Source organism: Salvia splendens, chromosome 13 (genome assembly GCF_004379255.2).
Source record: "Salvia splendens isolate huo1 chromosome 13, SspV2, whole genome shotgun sequence".
Lineage (NCBI taxonomy): Eukaryota > Viridiplantae > Streptophyta > Magnoliopsida > Lamiales > Lamiaceae > Salvia > Salvia splendens.
The window spans coordinates 6,192,758-6,211,054 of NC_056044.1; the positions used below are offsets into that span (position 1 = coordinate 6,192,758).

Here is an 18,297-nt window from a genome sequence, read left to right on the forward strand (position 1 = left end):
AAATCAAGAAAACAGAAAATTTCGAAGCCTATCAAAGCTTCTACTTTTTTATCTATGTTGGGAAGGGGGTAGCAATCTTTAGGACAGTGCTTATTTAGATCCGTAAAATCTATGCACATCCGCCATCCTCCTTCTTTTTTCTTGATCATCACAGGATTGGCCACCCAAGAAGGATATTTTACTTCAAATAATACATCCGCTTTCAGTAATTGGCGGACTTCGTCATGGATGACTTGATTTCTTTCTGCCGCAAAGAGTCTTTGCTTCTGTTTTATAGGCCGGACTGAAGGATCAATATTTAACCGATGTGTAATTACCTCGAGAGACACTCCAGTCATGTCCAACGGAGACCACGCAAAGACATCTTTGTACTCTTTGAGGAGCTGGATGGTCTTTTCCCGGAGTAGAGGTGTTCCCGCGAAACCGATCTTGACCGTTCTGGATGGATCATCTTCGTATAACTGAACTTTCATCGAGTTCGGCTCCGGTGTGACTTCGTTCATTTCGCCTGCCTCTGACTCCGGCTGCTGTGATTGCTATGCTTGATGGTGCCGATCTGATTGTTCGGCACTTTTAAGCGCAATCTGCAAACATTCTTTTGCTCTCTTTTGATCACCTCGGATGACTGCTATCCCTCCTTTAGTGGGGATCTTGATTGTGAGGTGATAAGTAGAGCAAATGGCCCGAACTGTGTTGAGCCAGTCTCTTCCCAGTATAATGTTATACGGGGATCGAGCTTTTACCACAAAAAACTCGATCACCGTACTGGAGCTAGTAGGCGCTCTTCCTACCGTAATCGGAAGGCTGATAATACCTTCAGGGCGGGTGTCCTCCTGGGCGAAACTTTTCAGAGGAAGTGGGGTCGGACTGAGCCGAGCTGGATCCACTTCCAGTTTATCAAAACATTCTTTAAAAAGAATGCTAACCGACGCTCCTGTATCCACAAACACTCTGTGGGTCAGTTTGTTTGCCACTCCAGCTTGAATGACAATAGCGTCTTGATGAGGAGAAATGGTCGGGGTGGGATCTGCATCTGAAAATGTAATTACTTCCTCCTTCTTCAGCCTTTTATGTGTTGGCTCCTCTCGATTGAAGCCTCTGCGCTCTGATTTTAGAGACGATTTAGTCTTCCCGGCTGGGAGAGCGTCAATAGTCTGGATTACTCCATCATATTACGGCTCGTCATCGTCTTCGGGATCCTGTTGCCTTTTAGGATCCTGAGGAGCGCAGTTCGCACTTCTCTGTTTCTTATTCTTTTTCGGCGGCTTGCTTTGGTATTTTTTTAACGTCCCTGCTTTCACAAGAACATCAATATCTGCTGCCAAATTTCGGCACTCCTCGGTATCGTGACCGTGGTCTTGATGGAAGGAGCAATATTTATCCTGACTTAGGCGCGTGGCCAATTTCGTCATCGGCTTTGGTTTTTCGAACATATCAGAATGCAGTTCGAAAATTTCCGCTCTCGACTTGTTCAATGGTACGAACTGAGCGGGTGGTTTCTCAGGATTGAGACGTGGTCCCAATCTGTCTTGTACCGGTGCCCTTTGAATTCTATCAAAAGGAGTTCGGCGAGGATGTCCCTGATCGCTATGATCGGGCTTCCTCTTGTCTCCTCTGGAAGAGCTGTCTAAAGACCGTTTTCGACGGTCTGCCTCATCAGCACGAGAAAACTGGTCCGCAATGTCCCACATCTCTTGAGCTGTTTGCGGACTGCATTCAACGAGCTTTCTGTAGAGAGCTCCTGGCAGAATTCCATTTTGGAATGCCGAAATGACAAGTAGATCATTGAGATCATCTACTTGTAGGCATTCCTTGTGGAATCTTGTCATGAAGTCGCTAATCTTTTCATCGCGACCTTGACGTATAGAAAGCAGCTGAGCCGAAGTGATTCGGGTTTCAGCTTTCTGGAAGATCTCTGTAAGATCTAATGCTGCCTTGAGGGAGGCTATCAAACCACCTTCTTGCGTTCCCGATGAGCAGCTCGGGAAACAGCTTACACATATGAACCTCATTGAGACCTTGGTTCGCCATATTATACTGATAGCGTCCCAGGAAATCATGAGGATCCACTAACCCGTCATAAGTCACTGACGGAGTTCGGTAATTCTGTGGCAACGGAGTTCTGGTGATATCATCCGAAAATGGAGTCTTCAGCGCTCCATACATAGCGAATCCGACATCTCTACGGTATGGTGGAGATGGAGTTCTCCTGTGATTTCGGTAACAAGGAGGAGAAGGAACATATCGGTGGTGAGGATTCTTTCTCCTGGAAGATACGACACTGCTGCGGTAGTGACTTTCATGTCTGGAGGGGGAGGGAGAATCCGCCGTTTTCTTCTCCGGCTTCTGGCTCTTTTGCAGGAATGTTAAGAACTCATCCTGCTTCTCAGCCAAGAACAACTTGACAGCCTCATTCAAATCGAGCTGCTGGGGAGGCTCGGTGCGATGACTTTTTGAGTGGTTTGTTCTTTCACCGTGAGAACTGGAGGCAGATTTCTCCAGAGGCTGTTTTCCAGACCTACGGGCTGGACTAGCTTCCTCACGTTCATCACGGACGGAAGTATGGGTATTATGTGATCTGGTACGCATTTTTTGGTGGAAGAGGATCAAAAACTCGCTTTTATCACAGTTTTGGTTTTCTGTTTTCCCACAGACGGCGCCAGTGATGATTTAGCGAATTTTTGATGGGAATAAATGCAAGTAATAAATGAAGATCACAACACTGAAAATTACGTGGTTCGATTTACTGAGGTAAATCTACGTCCACGGGAAGAATAGAGGGCAAATTTGTATTGCTTGATCTAGCTTACAGATTACAATACTGATTTGCTATATGAGATTCAGGATCTAGAGAACTTAACCCTGGTCTATCTGATCTAAGTTCTATTTATACATTCGAACTAAGATCGTGGTTTGCAGCCCTGGTAGGGGGGTTGATAACTGCTTAATACCACTAAATAGATCGTGGGTGTAATGGAGGTCGTGGAGATCCTGTATGGGTCCACTATCTCCTTGTTCGGTCGAATACTGAGACCGAACTGCTGAACTTTGCCGATCAGCTTTTGCCGATCTGAGAGTTGAGCTCGATTGGTCGGCTTTTACCGAGCTATAGGCTGTGACCGAACTCTTTGGTTGTGCCGAACTGATACTCTTTCTTGGGTTTTGGGCTGATGGGCCGTCACTGCTATTGGGCTCGCAATTATTGTTTAGTTGTTTAGTTCGTATCCCATCAAAGGAGTAAGCGAATAAAGTAAATTTGTGAATTAACCTGCTTGTCATTGACGGCATCAGCAATCCGTTTCTTCACCGTTCCCAAACACAAGCAAACGAATCTCAGCAGCAGAGATGCAATTGAAAAATGTGGTGAAAACAGAGAGAGAAATAAAAGGTTGATACTATACCAGGCTGCGAGATGAGGGAGTCGAATCGATCAAAGAGATAAAGCAGTTGATCTCTAGATAGTATTAATGATACATCATCTTCATCCACAGCTACAGCTCCATGCATCTTCATCCTACAGCTGCAGCTCCATGCAGGCAACCGTGCGCCTCACCTCATCTACACTCAAGCTCTCGGCTATGCATTGTGAAGAGAAGTTAGTTAGTTAGTTGACAGCTTGTTACGACACCAACAAACTCCCTGGTGGCAGACTCAACAAATGGAGAGACGGCAGAAGCAACCCCCACGCCGACGCCGACTGGAGCGGAGGAAGAATCGGCGCCGGCCGATGACGAGCAGGTGGATCGATCACATGAGGATGTAGAGGCGACCAGCGCGAGGAAGCTAAGGCCGAGGACGCAGCTCAAGCCACCGAATCGCTACCAGGACTTTGTCGCCAAATAGCCGACGCCAGCTGTTCGATGAATTGTCTAAATGACTTTATTTTTCTTTAGTTTATTTTCTTTGTTTATTTAATTATTATGAACGGTTATTGGGTCGAGCGGTTTATAAGCTCCGTCGGGTTTTCTTTGTTGGTTCTTTCCCGATGAATAGGATTAGGTCGAACCAACCCTAGGGTCCTAGATAATATAAATAGGGCTTCTCATTAATTCCGTAATCAATTAATGAAGAAATATTTTTGCCCACATTACTTGTGCAATACACAAACTAAACTTCTCGCTGCCGACGGAAATCTCTCCTGCCAGCTTCCCGTTTATCAGCCGCCGATCCCAAGCTTAGGGACGCCGGATTCGTGTGTTATCCGTTTCGTGACAGGAATTCTTCGTTAAGAGAGGTGCTCTCTTAACAACCGGTGCTTTTCATCCTTGAACTCATGGATATTCAGACTGAATCGACTAACCCTCCAGTGGTGTTGACTGGAGGCAACGCTCAAGAGTTGGTGTTGGGGTCTGTCCGTCGCAACCAGGGGGAAATCGTCAGGAACCTAGCGGGCCACCGCGACCACCGCCGAGAGGTGATCCCCAGTCGTTAGAAGGTACATCTACCGATCCCTTGACACGGGGTTTTGATCGAATCATGACCCGATTTGATCAGTTGGAGTTTCGGATGGATAATTCCGATCGGAGGGTGGAGGCGTTGGAAAACCCTGATACAGATCCACCAGATGACGATTATGATTCGGATGAAGCGGCGTATGAGGAGTACTGTGATTCTGCCCCTCTCTGCGGTACCTCGATCCCTCAACAACGCCAATTAGGGTTTCGAGATAGCCGGCCACCGAGGCGAGGCTGGCGTGGTGGCACGTATATTGCTCGCGGTGATTACCGTCGGGATGGGGGCTGGCACCAAGATGATGCCCTCGATCATAGATTGGCGCTTCGTCAATCGCGCAGGGTTTCCAGTTGGGACCCACCAGCGGCCCACCAACGTGGAGGGCGTAACCGCCGCAGAGCGTCCTGTTGGGACCTCCCGCCGTCTCGTGATCGTTTCTCTTATCAACAGGATGACGATAGACGTCATGGAGTGAAGATGCGTGCTCCTCACTTTGAAGGGTCAGACGCTACTAATTGGATCTCCCGTGTGGAATACTACTTCGACCATGTCATGATCCCAGAGGAAGACCGCCTTCATTATGCGGTGATGTTGTTCGAACCACCGGCTGCGGAGTGGATCTTTGACTATCAGAATAATAACAGGTTCGTTACATGGCCGGAGTTTCTGGAGGATGTTCGCCACCGTTTTGACCCGCAGAGTTTTCGAAACTACATTGGCCTTCTTGCAAAGCTGGTCCAGACGGGTTTCGTGGCAGACTATCATGATACTTTTAAAAAATACTTGAATAGGGTGGAAGGTCTGTCAGATTATGCTTTAATTCCGATATTTATTGAGGGTCTGAAGCAGCCACTTCAGGAGAAGGTTGAATTGCAACAGCCTCGATCTTTAGCTGAAGCGATGGCGCTTGCACTAAGATTGGGGGCTAATCAGGAATACAGACATCAGCAAGCCTCATCATTTTCGAAGAAGCAGTGGTCAGCCCGTGAATCTCGACCACTGCTGCTGACCGCTCCTAGCCCAATTACCGGCGTTACACAGCAACCAGTGGGAGTTCAGCAAGGCCGCGATCTGGAGCGCCCTAAAGTTACTCCGATTCGGGTCTCTAATGCGGAAAAATCAGAGCGCTCACGTAAAGGGTTGTGTTGGCACTGTCCTGAAAAATACGCCCCAGGCCACGTTTGTGCAATTAAGCTCCTCTGCTATGTGGGGGACGACGAAGAGGACGACGAGGAAGGCCACCTCGACTTACACCAGCAAGTTGATGAGGTGATTACGGCAGATATATCACATCTACATGCTTTGAGTGGGAATAGCCATTCTAAGCCTTTCCAAGTAATGGGGGATATCGGGTCGACGGAGGTCATGATATTAATTGACACGGGAAGCACACACGACTTCCTCCACCCGCGCATAGCGGAACGTCTTCAGCTGTCACTGACACCAATTTGCCCTTTTCGGGTCTATGTGGGAAACGGAGGATCCCTGATTTGTTTCCACGTGTCCCGGTGAACGAAGATCACAATGAAGGGTGCCCAATTTCTGGTGGACCTACATATTTTGGACATTCATCGACCCGACGTTATTCTTGGCATGGCGTGGTTGGAATCGTTGGGAAAAGTTTCTGCTGATTTCGTGGGTAAGACGCTTGAATTTCAGAAGGATAATAAGAAATTCTTCTTACAGGGAACCATTCCCAACCCACGCCAGATTTCGCTACACTCCTTGTCATTGATGGCGTCTCATGAGCCGGCCTTTGAATTCTACGAATTGGTGCCCATCGATCCGGACGAGCAAGCTGGTACGCTGCTATCCGTTAACTGGAATTTCCAGCGACCCTTTCGGAGGAGATCCGCCTGGTTTTGGAGGAGTTTAAGCAAGTATTTGACCTTTCATAGGGGATGCTGCGTGCCCGGCCTTTCGATCATAAAATTCATTTGCTCCCTCACACCAAGCCCGTGAATGTTCGCCCTTATTGATACCCGTATTTTCAAAAGAATGAGATCGAGCGGCAAGTGAAAGAGATGTTGGATTAGGGAATTATTCAGCACAGCCAGAGTCCTTTTTCTTCACCAGTGTTGTTGATCAGAAAGAAGGACGGCACATTTCGATTTTGTATCGATTATCGGGCCTTGAACTTGGCGACGGTGGCCGACCATTTTCCCATTCCGACGGCAGACGAGTTATTTGATGAACTTGGGCAGGCGAAATATTTCACCAAATTGGATTTACGCTCCGGATATCATCAGATTCGGATGCATGAAGGGGACATCTTCTAGACAGCGTTTCGAACTCATGACGGCAATTTTGAATTTTCAGTAATGCCGTTCGGGTTGACCAATGCCTCGTCCACCTTTCAGGCTGCGATGAACAGTATTTTCCAGCCCCTTCTCCGAAAATGCGTCATAGTCTTTTTTGACGACATCTTGGTATACAACCCCACTATGGAATCACACTGTGCCCACTTGTCCGAGGTACTATCGCTCCTGCTCACAAGTTTTTTGTTAAGCTATCAAAATGCTCTTTTTGTAGCACCACTGTTGAGTACTTGGGGCATTTGATTGGAGATGGTCAATTGATGGCAGACCCAGCTAAGATTGAGGCAATGACGGCGTGGCCACTGCCTCGTACTGTGAAGCAGTTACGGGGATTTTTGGGCTTGACCGGATATTATCGACATTTTGTGGCGAATTATGCGGTCATTGCGGCCCCACTCACAGACTTATTGAAGAAGGACTCATTTGAGTTGTCACCGACGGCCGATGCAGCGTTTGCGGCGCTCAAGGAAGCCATGACTTCTGCCCCTGTGTTGAGCCTCCCGAATTTTAACAAACCGTTCTGTGTGGAGACGGATGCCTCTGATGTCGGGATTGGGGCAGCTTTTATTCAGGATAGCCACCCTATTGCGTTTTTCAGTCGCAAATTGGGCCCTCGTCGCAAGGTGGCGTCCACGTATCATAAAGAATTGTTCGCTATTGTGGAGGCAGTTCAGAAATGGAGACAATATTTATTAGGAAGGGAATTCATCATCCGTGGTGACCAGAAGAGCTTAAAGGAGCTCTTACAACAAGTTGTGCAAACACGCGATCAACAGTTATACGTGCGAAAGTTAATGGGATATAAATTTCGCATAGAATACAAGCGGGGCATTACAAACAAAGCAGCGGATGCGCTTTCCCGGCTCGATGGGATTGACCCGCTGCCCGTAGCTGCGGGGGCAGGTCCAGACGAGGTTCTCTGGAGACCGCGGAATTGGGTGAGCCAGAGATGGATGGCGAGCTGCTGACTGCGGTCGCCCACCCGGTCCCGAAGCTGCTCGAGGTTCTGCGTAGCGAGACCGCTACGCGCTCGGATTTGAAGGAGCTGGCGACCAAGATCCAAAAAGGCGATGTTCCCAGCCATTTCTCTTTTGCCGATGGGCTGATTTATTTTAACCGCAGGATCCTCGTCAGTCCCTCCTCGGCTATGAAGAAATTGTTACTTCAGGAACATCACAACACGCCGATAGCAGGTCATCCCAGACATGAGTGAACATTTCGCCTGTTGGCAGCGGGATTTTATTGGCCTAATATGCGGCGCGATGTCAAGGAATTCGTCGACGCGTGTGTCGTTTGCCAATCAACAAAATATTCAACTCAGAAACCGGCCGGGTTACTTCAACCGCTTCCTATTCCGTCCCAGGTTTGAGAAGATGTATCGATGGACTTTATCACGGGGTTAGCACAATCTAGAGGGTATACGACCATCATGGTCGTGGTCGATAGACTTTCAAAATATGCTCATTTTGCTGCGTTACCCGCGCGCTTTGACGCCCTTCGCGTTGCTCATCTCTTCGTCAACACAGTCATCCGCCACCACAAATTTCCAAAGACCTTGGTGTCGGATCGTGATTCGGTTTTTTTAAACGCCGTGTGGGAGGAGATATTGCATCTTAGTGGGACCAAGTTAAATTTTACTACTGCCTACCACCCACAGTCGGATGGCCAAACGGAGATTCGAAACAAAGGCCTAGAGCAATATTTGAGAGCATTTACGGCTGATCGACCGTCCATTTGGTCGAACTTCCTACCTAGGGCTGAATTGTCCCTTAATTGTTTATATCACGCCGGGTTAGGAACTTCCCCTTTTCGGGCTTTGTACGGTCATGATCCCCCCTTGTTGGTGGCGGCTGCCCCTTCAGCGAAAACTCCGCCCAATGTCGCGGAACTGATCAGGCAGCGTGGGGAATTATTGGTGGAATTACAGAGGAATTTGTCTAAGGCACAGTAGCGCATGTGTGCGGCGGCGAATAGGCACATGAGGCATATCGAGTTTGAGGTCGGGGATTTTGTCTGGCTGAAGTTGCAGCCGTATCGGCAACACTCAGTGGCCAAACCGCTTTCCGCCAAGCTGGCCAAGCGCTTTTACGGTCCTTTTGAAATATTGCAGCGAATTGGACCGGTCGCCTACAAGCTGAGGTTGCCGGAAGGGAGTCGCAGACACGATGTATTTCATGTCAGCCTGTTGCGAGCGTTTGTGAGTGGCGATGAGGTGATCCCGCTTCCGGATAGATTTAAAGGGGATCGGCCTATAGCTCATCCCGTGGCCATTTTGGATTCTCAGACAATGTGGCATAACGGGGCAGCAGTAGAACACGTCTTGGTAAGATGGTCGGACGGAACTGATTCTCCGTCGTGGGAGCCTTTGGCTGAAATAAGGAAGCGTTTTCCTACTCTCCCCCTTGAGGACAAGGAGGTGCTTAAGAGAGGGGGAGTTGTTACGACACCAACAAACTCCCTGGTGGCAGACTCAACAAATGGAGAGACGGCAGAAGCAACCCCTATGCCGACGCCGACTGGAGCGGAGGAAGAATCGGCGCCGGCCGATGACGAGCAGGTGGATCGATCACATGAGGATGTAGAGGCGACCAGCGCGAGGAAGCTAAGGCCGAGGACGCAGCTCAAGCCACCGAATCGCTACCAGGACTTTGTCGCCAAATAGCCGACACCAGCTGTTCGATGAATTATCTAAATGACTTTATTTTTCTTTAGTTTATTTTCTTTGTTTATTTAATTATTATGAACGGTTATTGGGTCGAGCGGTTTATAAGCTCCGTCGGGTTTTCTTTGTTGGTTCTTTCCCGATGAATAGGATTAGGTCGAACCAACCCTAGGGTCCTAGATAATATAAATAGGGCTTCTCATTAATTCCGTAATCAATTAATGAAGAAATATTTTTGCCCACATTACTTGTGCAATACGCAAACTAAACTTCTCGCTGCCGACGGAAATCTCATCCGCGCCAGCTTCCCGTTTATCAGCCACCGATCCCAAGCTTAGGGACGCCGGATTCGTGTGTTGTCCGTTTCGTGACTGGAATTCTTCGTTAAGAGAGGTGCTCTCTTAACACAGCTGGATGTTTTCAGTTAGTTAGTTATGATTGTTAGTTGTTAGCTTCATTTTGCTTCTTGCACCGAATATATAAGGTGTAGTGTACTCTTTGTTAATCATTAAATAAAGTTCTCATCATTCTCTCAATATTATCTCCTTCATATTCTCTGCATTAATGAAGTCGATCTTCATGAGTTTGTTATGGTATCAGAGCGGGCCCAAATCGATGATGGATTATATCTCTTTATCTCTCTTGCCTACCCACGTGATGGAAGTCCGATGTGTCATTCCGGCCCACACGTGAGGGGGCGGGGGCGTGTTAAAATTCATAATTCTTGTCCCACATCGACTTGGTAACGATCCTAGCTCACATATATAAGTGTGGATAACCCTCCCCCTTATGAGGCCTTTTAAGGGGTGAGTGGCTCATTTCTAATATGGTATCAGTGACAAAATGCTTCTGCCTCCTTAAATCTTTAAATCTTCAAAATTTCAGCCTCCTTGATCTTCTCAAGATCATCTTCAGCTCCTTCGATCTCCTTCTCTGATCTACTCAAATTTCTTCATCACCTCCAGATCTCTCCTTCATCTCCAGATCTCATCTTCTGATTTCCAATGGCTAATCGAAACCGAGCTGTTCCACTCCCATCCGAGGACACATCCAGTCCATACTTCCTCCATCCGAGCGATAATCCAGGAATTAATCTCATTCAACAACAACTCACTGGATCTAACTATGCGGCTTGGAGCAGAGCGTTCAGCACTGCTCTCCTTGCCAAAAATAAACTTGTTTTTGTTGATGGATCCATTCTCCGGCGAGCTCGTGATGATCTCCTTTATCAGCCATGGATCCTTTGCAACAGCATGGTAATTTCATGTCTCCGCAACTCAGTCTCCTCACAAATATGCTCCAGCATCATGTACCTTGATGATGCTTATGCGATCTGGTTCGATTTCAACGAGCACTTCTCCATTGCTGATTCTGCTCGGATCTATCAACTTCGCCAACAACTCATGGCTCTTTCTCAAGGATCTTCGGATGTTACTTCTTACTTCACCAATCTTCGTATACTTTGGGATGAATACAGAAATTCTCAGCCTACTTCTTGGTGCACATGTACTAGATGCACCTGTGACAGTGCATCAAAATGGAACCAGCATCAAGAGAATGAATGAACTATGCAATTCCTCATTGGCTTGAATGCCTCTTTTTCTCAACTTAGATCTCATATTCTATCAATGATTCCTCTACCTTCTCTATCTAAGGTCTTCTCATTGGTGATTCAGGAAGAAAGACAGAGATCAATTGATGGAAATAACACATCATCATTTGCTCCTACTCGAGCTCCAGTCACAAGTGAGCTGCCTTTTGCAAATGCAGCTTCATCCTTTGGCAGAGGCTATAACAAGTTTCTATGCTCTCACTGTGGAAGAACCAATCATCCGGTTGAAAAGTGCTTCATCCTTCATGGTTTTCCACCTGGATTTGGCAGAGGCAGAGGGAAATATCCACCAGCACCTGGCTTTGCAAAACCTCCACAGAATTCTGGTTTTGCTGAAAATCAAAATACTCATCATCAACGGTCTATTAATTTTGTTGAAGACACTGCTGATCTACCAAGTTTGGATCAATATCAACAGCTCATTAGCCTCTTGCAGAGCCATAAACTCCAAACTCTCTCTCCTCCAGCCACTACTCCAGCCACTGACTTACCTGCTCAGCCATCTACTCATGCCTCATCCAACTTTTCTGGTACAGTGTTCTTTTCTCCTTCCATTAATTCTATTTCTTCATCTTGTTCTAGCTCATCTACATGGATTCTAGATACAGGAGCCACTCATCATGTATGCTACGATCAATCCTTGTTCAACTCCACCTCACCCATAGCAAATGCTTCTATCAACCTCCCTAATGGCAACACAGCTCCTGTCACCCATCTAGGTACTGTGAAGCTTACTCCCCTCATCACTCTATCTCCAGTTCTACATGTTCCCTCCTTCTCATTCAACATTATCTCTGTTAGTGCTCTCACTCATAATTCAGCTTGCATTGTCACTTTTACTCACAATAACTTCCAAATTCAGGAAGCTTCACTGGGGACAGTGATTGGGAAGGGTAACCGAGTTGGAAACCTATACATTTTTTTAGTTTTCAGAATCACCATGTTGTAATACTGATTCACCTCAAGCTTGTTCCAGAGATAGTGTTCCATCTTCTCTGATTTCTGCTTCTGTAAACTCAATTTTAAGCCTTGATACTTGGCATAAACGTTTGGGCCATCCTTCATTCAATAAAATGAAATTGTTATCCAACATCTTATCTCCATCCAACTCACATCTTACTACTTGTCAGATATGTCCAATTGCAAAACAAAAGAAGCTTCCTTTTCCCATATCTACACACACTTCATCTGCCATCTTTGACATGATTCATTGTGATGTATGGGGACCTTTCTCTACCCCTACACACAATGGTTTCAAGTATTTCCTGACCATTGTTGTTTATTTCTCCCGTTTTGTTTGGACATTCCTTCTCATACACAAATCTGAAGTACAACCTGTCCTCACTCAGTTTTTCTCTACTGTCCACACTCAGTTTTCCAAGAAGATTAAGGTCTTGAGAAGTGACAATGCACCTGAATTTAACCTCCATTCCCTCCTCTCAGCCTATGGAACCATAGCTCAACATTCTTGTGTTGAAACCCCATAACAAAATGCTAGAGTTGAGAGGAAACATCAACATCTCCTCAATGTAGCCCGCAGCCTCTTATTCCATTCTCATCTATCCATTTCTTTCTGGGGAGAGTGCATCTTCACTGCCTCTTTTCTTAACAACAGAACCCCCTCATCTGTTTTACCAGATCAAATAACTCCATTCCAAGCTCTCTTCTCAAAGCCTCCCTCATATACTCATCTCAAAGTCTTTGGATGTCTTTGTTTTGCATCCACTTTGAACAAAAGTAAAAATAAATTCTCTCCCAGAGCCATACAATGCATCTTTGTTGGATACCCATCTGGCTACAAAGGCTACAAAGTCATGAACATAGACACTCATGAGATCTTCATAAGGAGAAATGTTTCATTTCATGAAACTGACTTTCCTCTTTCTTCTTAGCCACAGTAAGTGTTTCCATCTGATATCCCACACTCTCAACACATATCTCCCTCTTTGATATTTCTCCACCTACTCTTACATCAAATGATCTAAGCTCTTCAACATCAACTCACTCAAAATCTGGCAGACCAATCAAAACACCATCCCATCTCACAGATTATCTCTGTCATTCAGTCACTTCTTCTTCTAAATATCCCATCTCAGATTACTTTTCTCTATCCAAATTATCCCAACCATATCTCAACTTCATTAGCCTCTTCTCTGCCCTTACTGAACCCTCTACATACAAAAAGGCCTCCCAATGCCCAGAATGGGTTATGGCAATGCAAGATGAGCTACAAGCTTTGATTAGAACCAATACTTGGTTAATTACATACCTCCCTCCAAGCAAGATACATATTTCTTGTAAATGGGTGTACAAGATCAAATTTAAAGCTGATGTCACTGTTGAGAGATACAAGGAACGTTTGGTTGCCAAAGGCTTCACTCCACAAGCTGGTATTGACTATCATGATACCTTCTCCCCGGTTGCTAAATTGACTACAGTCAAATTGATGATTTCTCTTGCAGCCATAAAAGGTTGGTCTTTGGCACATCTTGATATCAATAATGCTTTTTTGTATGGGGAGTTGGATGAAGAAATCTACATGACTCTACCCCCTGGATTGGTTATCTCAGACCCTCCCCCCGGGTCTGGTCAGCTTGTTTGCAGGCTGAAGAAATCATTATATGGCCTTAAACAAGCCTCAAGACAATGGTATCTCAAATTCTCTCAAGTCTTAGCTGGTTTTGGTCTAATTCAATCTGCATCGGATCATTCTTTCTTCTTCAAACACTCTTCAGATGGGAAATTATTTGGAGTTGTCATTTATGTTGATGATATTCTGGTAGCTAGCAGTGAAGACTCCATGATTTCCGACTTCAAAGCTTTTCTTGCCAATCATTTTAAGTTCAAGGATCTTGGTAAACCGAAGTACTTCCTTGGTATTGAGATAGCAAGGAATGGAACTGGAATCTTTATCTCTCAACACAAGTATGCACTTGATCTTGTTACTAATGCTGGCTTACTCGGTTGTAAACCAGCTTCTACACCCATGTATTCCACCACACAGCTGCAGCTGGATGCAGGAGACCTCTCCCTGATCCCACAGTATATAGAAGACTTATTGGACGCCTTGTATATCTCTGCATCACAAGACCTGACATCACCTTTGCTGTTAATAAGCTCAGTCAGTTCTTGTCTAATCCATGCTCAGATCACCTTCTTGCTGCTGAGAGAGTTATCAAGTATTTTAAGGGCACAATAGGTCATGGTTTATTCTACTCTTCTCTGGCAGATCCTTCATTAAGCATCTTCTCTGATGCTGATTGGGCTGGATGCCCGGACAATAGAAGATTTATTTCTGGTTTCTGTCTATTTTTGGGCACCTCTCTGATTTCATGGAGATCCAAGAAACAACACACTGTTTCTAGATCTTCAGTTGAAGCTGAATATAGATCAATGACCCTTGCTTGCTGTGAAGTTGTGTGGATCATCGCATTGCTCAAAGATTTTGCTCTAGAAATAAAGAAGCCGGTTCCACTCTATTGTGATAGTCAAGCGGCTGTGCATATCAGCACCAATCCCGTGTTTCATGAACGGACAAAACACATAGAAATCGATTGTCACACCGTTCGAGACAAGATTATTGAAGGTGTGATCAAAACGGTTCATGTCCCCAACAATCTCCAACTTGCTGATATCTTTACTAAACCGCTAGCCACTACCCCTTTTAACACCTTGTTGTTCAAGATGGACTTCAAGAGTTTATATAGTCCATCTTGAGGGGGCCTATTAATGATACATCATCTTCATCCACAGCTACAGCTCCATGCATCTTCATCCTACAGCTGCACAGCTCCATGCAGACAACCGTGCGCCTCACCTCATCTACACTCAAGCTCTCGGCTATGCATTGTGAAGAGAAGTTAGTTAGTTAGTTGACAGCTGGATGTTTTCAGTTAGTTAGTTATGATTGTTAGTTGTTAGCTTCATTTTGCTTCTTGCACCGAATATATAAGGTGTAGTGTACTCTTTGTTAATCATTGAATAAAGTTCTCATCATTCTCTCAATATTATCTCCTTCATATTCTCTGCATTAATGAAGTCGATCTTCATGAGTTTGTTAGATAGCATTCCTGAATCTTGGAGCTCTGTTTCTGATATTCACTCGCGCTAAACAAAAGCCTCTACCCGATTATCAAATTTAATCCAGAAATTCAAAATAAAGCAGTTTAATTATTTTTAATTTTTTCATAGTACTACTTCTTTTTAATTAAGTTAAGTTGATAATTTCAACTACGCGAAGCTGGAGTACTACAGTTCAATGTACTGTTATGGTGTTATGCAGTTGTCGATACTCTTTATCATATAATCCTATTAAATTATGAGATTATTTTAATTAAAAAAAGTAATTATGATTCATTATTATATAATTATCTATCTAACAATAAATTATGACATTTTATGAACATTTTCAAAGCTCGATTTCTATTTTAGTATGGATATTTTATGAACATTTTGATTTTGATTCAAAATATTTGTTGTAGTAGAAATAAATGGGCATCACAAACATTGTAGTAGAAGCGTGGACGATTTCAGCCCACCAATATTCTTTCATTACTCAAAACTTTAAAAAAAACCCTAAAAAATTTATGAATTACTCACTCATAGGTAGCAACCTAAAAATTTACATGAATTATTCACTCATAGGTAGCAACCAAAATTGGTCAACGGATAAAAAAAAATTGGGGAAACACATAACACACTCAAGATTAACCCTAATGCAGTATAGGAGTTTTTCTTTTACTATATGTATCGGGGTCAAGAAAAAATAATTTTAAACGCAAATAACGCATATTTTAATATAAAATTAATAAAATAAGAGAAAAAATGACAAAAAATTAATTAAAAATTGTTAGTAGAAAATGATATTCATCACGATAAATTTAGTAGATAGTTCATATGCTCGGTGAAAGAGCGCACGTGAGTGCTAATACATACTGCTAAAAGCTGATAGAGAGCAAATATTATTCTCACAAGAAGAAGACATATACTACTGAGAAAGAAGTGGTGTTACAAGGTCAAAAGAGCAAAGTGCCAAACAAGAAGACAGCCAATGGTACTGTGAAATTGTCATCAAGTTGAGTGCTTTTAGGGTGAGATTCAACTAATGCAGAAGCAATGGACACTACCAAAAACTTAGTCACCAATTTGAAGCTTGCTTCGATGTAGCCCAACCCCGAGAAGTAGAGCATGTATCTGCACGAATCGAAGTTAGATGCCATACTCTCGTACCATTTCAGGGTGCATCCGTCTTACCCGACAGAAGCCAAGAAACCGGCACATGCCATCGCTACGGTACCAGCCACGGACTTGTCTCTGTTGTAGGGAAGTTTTTTGCGCCCGAACCGCCTCCCAAAAATGTCAGCCATGCCTACAAATTGAATGTTAAGGGCTAAAATTTTTTAACTAAGCGTAAGAGTTTGCAGTTGCCTTAAAAACTACTTTACCATCACCAGCACACACGTTGCAGAATACTGCAATCGCGATAGGAGACGTTCGCCAGTAGAATGCAGTGACAAGTGTCAACACGGAAATATAACACAACGGCCCCTTCAGTAGCTCCCTGCAGATCAAAAAGATTCATGAAACATAAGAGGAGTTCAGACAACAAAAAATGAGATATGCATACCTATGGTCATTGGTCCTTGTCATCGACTTGACAGTTGCGTCGTCCTTCCGTATCCCGGATCCCAAAAGAAGCATGTTGACGACATTCATACCGGGAATGAGAGATGCTACAACTGCTCCAGCACAACCAGAACTACAACATGTTTTTAGATATCAAACATTGCTAATACTACACAAATGGAGAAAAGGCAAAAAAAAGATCTTATATAGTACTATATCATTATTATTACCTGAACAGAGGCCAGCAAAGCATGAAGACTAATCCAAAGCTAATGTGCACCAGCTTCCTATTCAGTTTCTAAACAACCACCACAACAGAGGCCCAAGTTAACGTAGGGGCTACAATAGACACAGACTAATTTTGGTGTACGTACCAAAATTATAAAAAATAATATAAGACTATGTTTTGTGGACCAAGATACTAGTATATTGTATATTCTTATAAACTGTTATAAATTAAACAGCAAAACTCAGCCAAAAAACTAGTTTGTTAGGAGAGAGGGTCCATTTAGTCTATATACCTCACAGTTGTTCTCACAACAGATGTGGGAATTGAGTCCGTAGCATAAACGTATTCATTTTCTAATGTATTCACCAAAATAGAAGCTCAAGTTACATAGGGCCCCAGCATCCTACTTCTCTTTATGCTTTATTATGTCATGCTTTCTGTTTTTCTTCATGTTTCTCTGAGTATGATTATCTAGAAGAAAATCTATCAAGGATTAAATAAATTTATTTATATAAATATACATAACACAATTACTTAGAGACATCACTCCTATAAATAGTTGAATATAATAAAAAAAATTTAAATTTAATACTCCTCTACAATATAATCTTCAGATATTTTTCCATGTTTTTCCCAATATTATCTTATTTGCTAAATTTAAGCTAACATCGACTATAGTCTATACTAATGTAGGAAATTTATATTCGTAAAAGAACATTTAAATATACTGTTTTTGTTTCAGTTTTCCAACCGAGAGAGAAGCACGAACCTGATCAAATACGCCTCTGGTAGCAGTTATTTCCAATAATTTGAGCACGGAACCCGTAATCCCAGCCGACAAGCCGCCGGCTATGATATTACTGATAACGACGTTGTCGGAAAACATTGCTGCGGCTGACGGCGGGTCTGAAGAAATCGCAAATAGTAGTAGTAATTCGTTTTCAAAGAGTGAGGTAGGAGCATAGTACAACTTTTTAAACTAAATTTGTATTTATGGCTAATAAACAAATGGGTTGCAGCTACGTCTAAGACTGGTTTTCACAATAAATACGTTTGCTTCTAATTAGTTCTAAGATATAAATATTTTGCGGCTACTGATGAATAATTATGATGGGAGATTGATGATTCATGTGCATTTTTTGGTTGTAATAGATAATTTCTATATTTAAACATAAGCAGGTGAAATGTTATAGGAGACGCGACATTTGAGACGTTAACTATCACTATAAGGTCAATTCCTCTTAATTTTTTCACTTTTATGTTTGTGTGGACTGAATAAGTCATGTGTCAGCCTGGTCCCATTTTTTTTTTTTTAAATCACTTTATTCATCAATTAAGCATGCAAAAATCAGCAAAATTTGATAGATTTAATATTACATGTCTAATTTAGTAAGGGCTT

At 43.7% G+C, this 18,297-nt stretch overlaps 2 protein-coding genes across 2 annotated transcripts; one reads left to right on the top strand and one right to left on the bottom strand.

The window, feature by feature from the left end:
* Positions 1–10,436: 10,436 nt before the first annotated feature.
* On the top strand, positions 10,437–10,997 carry LOC121760392. Its single transcript, XM_042156072.1, has one exon. The coding sequence runs from the start codon at positions 10,437–10,439 to the stop codon at positions 10,995–10,997; it is 561 nt and encodes a 186-aa protein (XP_042012006.1).
* A 4,882-nt stretch (positions 10,998–15,879) lies between these two features.
* LOC121760315 (farnesol kinase, chloroplastic-like) lies at positions 15,880–17,912 on the bottom strand. Its single transcript, XM_042155990.1, has 6 exons — positions 17,668–17,912; positions 16,900–16,967; positions 16,671–16,802; positions 16,489–16,604; positions 16,298–16,412; positions 15,880–16,237 (listed from the first exon to the last, which is right to left on the bottom strand). The coding sequence occupies exons 1-6, from the start codon at positions 17,782–17,784 to the stop codon at positions 16,060–16,062; spliced, it is 726 nt and encodes a 241-aa protein (XP_042011924.1). The 5' UTR covers positions 17,785–17,912; the 3' UTR covers positions 15,880–16,059.
* Positions 17,913–18,297: the final 385 nt, after the last annotated feature.

Bases quoted from the DNA above. Each gene is read 5' to 3' on its own strand.
- LOC121760392 (XM_042156072.1), top strand. From the start codon at position 10,437: ATGGCTAATCGAAACCGAGCTGTTCCACTCCCATCCGAGGACACATCC.
- LOC121760315 (XM_042155990.1), bottom strand. From the start codon at position 17,784: ATGTTTTCCGACAACGTCGTTATCAGTAATATCATAGCCGGCGGCTTG. The intron at 16,803-16,899 runs GTAATAATAATG...AACATGTTGTAG, and splicing joins CTTTGCTGGCCTCTGTTCAG to TTCTGGTTGTGCTGGAGCAG. The intron at 16,605-16,670 runs GTATGCATATCT...TTTGATCTGCAG, and splicing joins ACAAGGACCAATGACCATAG to GGAGCTACTGAAGGGGCCGT.